This window comes from Falco peregrinus, chromosome 3 (genome assembly GCF_023634155.1).
Source record: "Falco peregrinus isolate bFalPer1 chromosome 3, bFalPer1.pri, whole genome shotgun sequence".
In the NCBI taxonomy this organism is placed as follows: domain Eukaryota; kingdom Metazoa; phylum Chordata; class Aves; order Falconiformes; family Falconidae; genus Falco; species Falco peregrinus.
The window spans coordinates 37808350-37814026 of record NC_073723.1 but is presented as its reverse complement, the minus strand read 5'-3'; the positions used below and the strand labels follow the sequence as shown (position 1 = coordinate 37814026).

At 50.0% G+C, this 5677-nt stretch overlaps 1 protein-coding gene across 1 annotated transcript; it reads right to left on the bottom strand.

Moving 5' to 3' along the window:
* Positions 1-1761: 1761 nt before the first annotated feature.
* On the bottom strand, positions 1762-5380 carry HEY1 (hes related family bHLH transcription factor with YRPW motif 1). The gene is made up of 5 exons (XM_055800828.1): positions 4995-5380; positions 4799-4874; positions 4638-4721; positions 4443-4524; positions 1762-3615 (listed from the first exon to the last, which is right to left on the bottom strand). The coding sequence occupies exons 1-5, from the start codon at positions 5189-5191 to the stop codon at positions 3032-3034; spliced, it is 1023 nt and encodes a 340-aa protein (XP_055656803.1). The 5' UTR covers positions 5192-5380; the 3' UTR covers positions 1762-3031.
* Positions 5381-5677: the final 297 nt, after the last annotated feature.

Below are 5677 nucleotides of genomic sequence, written 5' to 3'. Positions count from 1 at the left end.
CTTTCTCACTTTGTCCGTAGAAACCTAGCATCCTACAGGAAAGAAGAATAGCCACACATCTCAGAACCGTAGTTTTTGAGAAACAACAGCATTGTCATTCGTATAGAAAATTTCTAACCACCACTGTGTCTTGATGAAGGGAAAACAAGCACTGCCATCCCTTTTTCACAGCTGACAACACAGACATGGATTAAGCGATTGCCAAGCATAATTTAGTAAGTTAGCAGCACAAGTAGCAATAGAGTCCTGCACTTCCCCATTTGAATTACTAGGTTTTGTCAGTTGCTAGAATCCATTCATCTCTTTCTACAATAACAATCAGTAGATTTTGAGTCCCTAAAAATTAATATAGACTTAGTGCAACAGTTGAATAAAATTAGTACTTCTCATTAATACCTTTGCCACTGGTAATGGAAAGAGAAGACAGTGGGTATAGAGACAAACACCAGCAGCTAAACTTTTATTGCACTCTCTGCTTCTGAAGTCCATTCAAGAGTAGGACAGTGGGACGAAAATAATTATAGGGGTCTTTCTACACAAAAGAGCCAGCTATTTAGAGGCAGGCAAAGTCATTTGAATGTCAATGAAATAACCATTAAAAGGCTGAGAAGCATTGCCATTTATTAAAAGATCTAAAGAATAGTTGCATGCACTATAGCAATCTTCTAGGTAGGAGTTGTTAATTTGGTATAAAAACCTATTAGGGACAGGGCAGAGCATAATTAAACAGGAGACAATACACACTGTGAAAAGGAAACTGGATTTGGAATTTTACAGCCTCTTATTTCATGTTTCTACATGAAATACTGTGCTCTATAATCTCTCCTTAATAACACCTATATATTTCTAGCTCCCACAGCGTTTTGCATTTCGTTTCTAGCAGTGGTCTCCTACAGCCTAGGGAGGAAGGTAAAACAAGGTTACGCACTTGAATGCTCTCCCACTCTTTCCAGCCTCACGGCAATCCTTCTTCCGAGAAAGCCTCTCATCAATGCCACTCCTTAATTGGCCCGGGAGCCCGTCTTTAAAAAAAGCTCTCGTCTCCCACAGGGCCGAGCTCTTTCTGCTATTCTGGCAGAGCTAAATCCAGACAAGGATGTGCCATTTACCAACACAAGTGTACTATAAATTCAAATGTACAGGAAAGAAGCAAGGTACTTCCAGAAGTTGTTGATGTTCTAACAGACCACATCTGGAGAAAATCTATCTACGTGTAAGCCTGACAGGTTGTTAGTTCAAGAAAACGTGTAAGACACTGGTAGTACCACTCAATAACAAACAGAGGATCAGTCAAGAGACCCTGGGTAGACTCTGCACTAATGCACTGAACATTAAGCTAAACCCAACTGCTAGGCACAAGACTTTGTTACAGAGCTATATGACACGAGTTAGAAAAGGCCTCTGCAAAGATGATCACTTTTTAATATTTATACAAAACAGTAAGAATATTCAGGTGTAGTGCAGCTTTAACCTCTCCTTTAGCAGTAACCCTGGTGCCTTTGCTGTCGCCCACACACTGCCAGGCAAGTAGAAGTGACACACAAAATGACTCCTACGTTATCCTTCCCTCCACTGTTAGCCTGAGGCACTGCAGTTCCTCATGTACACAGCTACTGTAGCTAAGTATGCCATAATATTTGAGAAAAAAGTAAATACAAATGCCCACAGCAGGACTAAGTAGCAATTGTTTGACATCTCCCGTAACACCCAGAGGCATAGAATTCTCCACTGATATATATCAAACAATCATGTCATTTAAAATACTTTGTTCTTTCTCCTTTATTTAGCCACAACACAAATACAAGAGCAGTCAAACCCCGTCCAGTGAATCTCACTAGGTAAAACCTGTTCAGATTAAAATTCTCATGAAAACAACCAAAATGTATGTACATGCACACACTCTCACTCACACAAGAATTCAGCAGAGCCCTTACAGAACAAGGAGTGGTCTGAACTGCACCTAAAACATGACAGAAAAAATCAACCATTTAGGATACATCTGTAGAGCAAGAAGGCTGTGCACTGAACAGTTCCCCACTGTGCCATTCCATCGGCTCTTTAAATACCAGCATCATTCATTCCAGGTGCAAATTTGAAGCTCGCAGAGGGACAGAGTCTGACCTCAGTTACCCAAGAACACAGGGTCACAGAACAACTACTCCACTGTAACTCAGAGCAGAATCTGGCTCTATGAAATGGATGCGCATATGACTAGCTCTGGCTGGAAGACTACTACAGGTGACAACTTTTTTTTTTCCCTTCACTTCCCCAGCAACTAAACCCACCACCAATATAATTTGGCTTTTGCACCATCCTCACTCTAGAGTTTGCTCTAAAGCATGTACTGCTCCTTTCCATGGAAGAAATAGTGTTGCAGTTCTGAGATGTGAGTAAATGTCCACTAGGGACTAGAATAAGACCACCAAATATACCAAACCACTGCAGAAGAAATAGAAATTGAGCTCTATAGAAAAACCTGGTCAAGCTGGTCCATCTGATTTGTCAACGCTTTGTTCAGAAGTATAAGACTCAAATATAGTTTACAAAAGGAGTAATTCTTTATAGGACATCTCAATGTCACAATACTAACAAACCCACAGCTTGTTAATGCTGAGAAAAGAGGTCTTGGAAAAATTAATATCTAAACTAGGCTGTTGCTAACAATAATAGGTGATATCTCTTCATAAAAAGGCAGTCTGACACACTCAAGAATAATGAAACATTTGAAACAAACTGTTTACAAAAGTGATTTAAATGCTCAGCACAAATCTAACACAAGCGTTAACGACTATTGTAATTTTATTTTTGGACAACTTCAGCAACTATTTAAAAAAAAACAACAAACAAACAAACTCCTAATACAAAAATGTAGAAAACAAAAAGAAAAATCCAAAGAGACAGTTTTTAGACAAACTTAGTTAAGGTGAAGCTGTACCTTTGTCCCAGTTATTAAGAACTTCAACTTTAAGCGTTGCATAACCCAGCTCAGCTAGGTTTGTAGGTTTCCCCACCCTTACTAAAGAGTTAGTTCTTAGAAGGCTCCAATCTCAGTCCCCCAGGGTCTGTATGGTTTGCTAAGGGTTGCTGACTGCGTCGGTGTAGCCGGGCTCAGCACATTGGGGGAGAGCAGATGGAAGGAGCCAAACGAAAAGGGGAATGCAGACAGAGATGCCATGGAGGAGAGGAGAGGAGGAGACAGTTTGGTAGTCGATGTGACCACCGGGAGCACTGGTCCAACGCTGCCATTTGGGGGCACTCTGAGTGAGGAAGTTTCAGCATGTGGGGCAGCAATTCTGGTCTGGTGATGCGGTTCTGTGGAGGAAGCTGTAGTACTGGTATTACCGTGCCCATTTTGAGCCAGCAGCAGCGGGTGAGATATGTGAGGGTGATGTCCAAAGGCACTGCCCCAAGGAATGTGTCCAATGCCAGTGTGTGCGCTACTTGCTGCTTCCCGTTGAGAGGCGTAGTTATTGAGATGAGACACAAGTCGAACTCGCAGAGGATCGGAGGCGTCCAGACCCTCTATAATACTAAGGTATCGAGCAACTTCAGCCAGGCACTCTCGAAACCCTAGACTCCGATAGTCCATAGCCAAAGCATGAGCATCAAAATAGCCTAAGAGAAAAGAACAAAAAATGGACTCTTAAGACGTTGTTTTCTAGTCATTGCCTACATGTAGCCTCCCCACTCCACCCTCCCCTATAAGCATACTTCGCTTGGATGTGGTTAGTATTCCCAACCATAGATTAGCTGCCAAGCTCCTTTTTTTTTCCTCCTTCTTTTTTGTCCAACAAGCTTTTCTTTTATATCTGTGCTGTGATGCTGCAAGTCCCAAGACCAGTCACAGGCTGCCATTTTTAAACTGGAATTGGACACTATCACTGGAGGAAAGTACTTTTGTTTTTTCCACGACTCCCCAGTCCAAGCAAAACCACAGTGCAGTGAAACTCATCAGAAACACTAGTCCTAGCTTATCAGAGGGGAATTCTGCAGGCAACACGCTTTTTCCCTAAAAGTGCATTTCACCATTGCTGCTAGTTCTCTTCACTACCCATTTCATCCTGTATATTTTCCTAGTTTGTGTTCTGAACTTTTCATAAAGTTAGAGAAGCAAATAATTGACCACAACAAAAACCTCGTGTTTTCCAAGTTGCCAAAAGCCGCTTCACTTCACAGTGCTGACACATCACTAGAGAGACTCGTAATCACTCTCCCCTAGAACAACCCGGAGCTAGCACTGTAAAATGTTACAGTGCCAGCGATGCTGCAAATCTTGTCAAGTAGAAGAAAGTCCCAAATTCCTGACAAAACATAAGAGAGTTCCCATTCACTTTCTCCAGGCACTCCCACAGCACACTGCACATCAAATGCTAGGGAACGCGCTCCTCTGGCAGCAGCCCCTCTGCGGAGCCACTGACCCGCTGTCAGGCACCAAACTTTACCTTTCCCTCCTGCTGTATGCAACATTTTCAGGTGATCGACAGTCATCTGCAGAATCTCTGCTTTTTCCAGCTTGGCTGATCCCTAGGAGAGAAAGGGAAGCACGGAACCTTGCAGGCAGCGCCAGAGACGTTAAGAGGGGTGACCCTCCACCCCGGGAAGAGGGGGAGGCAGCGCAGAGGGCCACCGGGCGCTACCTGCTTCTCAAAGGCGCTGGGCACCAGCCTCCTCAGCTCGGACAGGCTGTTGTTGATGCGATCGCGGCGACGCTTCTCGATGATCTGGGGGGGCAGAAAGCGGGGGGTCAGGGGCGGGCGGGCCGGGCTGCGCGGAGCCGCGGCCGGCCGCAGGCACTCACCCCTCGGCGCCTCTTCCTGGCCAGGATCTGCGAGCTGGTGGAGGGAGACACGGAGCCCGCGGCCGAGCTCAAGTTCCTGCGGGGAGCAGCGGGACACCGGTCACCACAGGCACCGCCACCCCGCGGGGAGCGGGGGTGCCGGGGCTCCGCGGGGCTGAGGGGAGGGAACCGCGGCGCCCACCCCGCCGGCGCTCACCCGTTCTCGTCCGCGCTCTCCTTCTCCACCTCGACGGCCTCGTCCAGCTCCTCGCTGTCCGACGAGCTGTACTCAGGGTGCGCCCGCTTCATGGCGGCGGCGGGGCGCGGGCGGCCGTCGGGCAGGCGGCGGGCGGCGCGCGGGAGGAGGGCGCCCAGCGCGCGCCCCGCGCCTCGCCCCGCGCCCGTCTCCCCCATGGCGTTCCCACGCCTCGTCTCTTACCCGCCGCGGGCAGCGGGCGGGCAGCGGGCGGGCAGCGGGCGGGCAGCGGGCGGGCAGCGGGCGGCGGGCAAGCGAGCAGACAGCCGGGCAGCGCACGCCCGCCACCGCCCGCCGCTCAGCACCGCCACGCGCGGCCCCCGCCGCCCCCATTGGCCGCCGCCGGCCTGGCCTCGGCCAATTGCCGCCGCCGGCCGGCCGCCGGGCCCCGCCCCCTCGGCTGGGAACGGGGCGGCGGGGGAGGCGCGGCCGCGCGCCGCCGGCCGTGGGAAAGCCGCGCGGGGCGCGGCGGGCGGCGGCGCTGCGGCGCGGGGCGGCGCGCGGCAGCGGCGGCCGCCGCGTGCGGGCGCCGGCGGGGGGCGGGGCGGACCCCCGGCTGGGCGAGCCGGCGGCGGGGCGGCGCCGGGGGGCACGGCGCGGGGCGGCTGCGCGGCGGGGCGCCCCGGGGTGTCCCGCGGCCGTGG

Excerpts from the sequence above, each read along its gene's own strand:
- HEY1 (XM_055800828.1), bottom strand. The coding sequence starts at position 5,191 with ATGGGGGAGACGGGCGCGGGGCGAGGCGCGGGGCGCGCGCTGGGCGCC. Across the intron at positions 4,722-4,798 it reads CCAGGAAGAGGCGCCGAGGG|ATCATCGAGAAGCGTCGCCG; the intron begins GTGAGTGCCTGC and ends CTGCCCCCCCAG. Across the intron at positions 3,616-4,442 it reads GCATACAGCAGGAGGGAAAG|GCTATTTTGATGCTCATGCT; the intron begins GTAAAGTTTGGT and ends CTTTTCTCTTAG.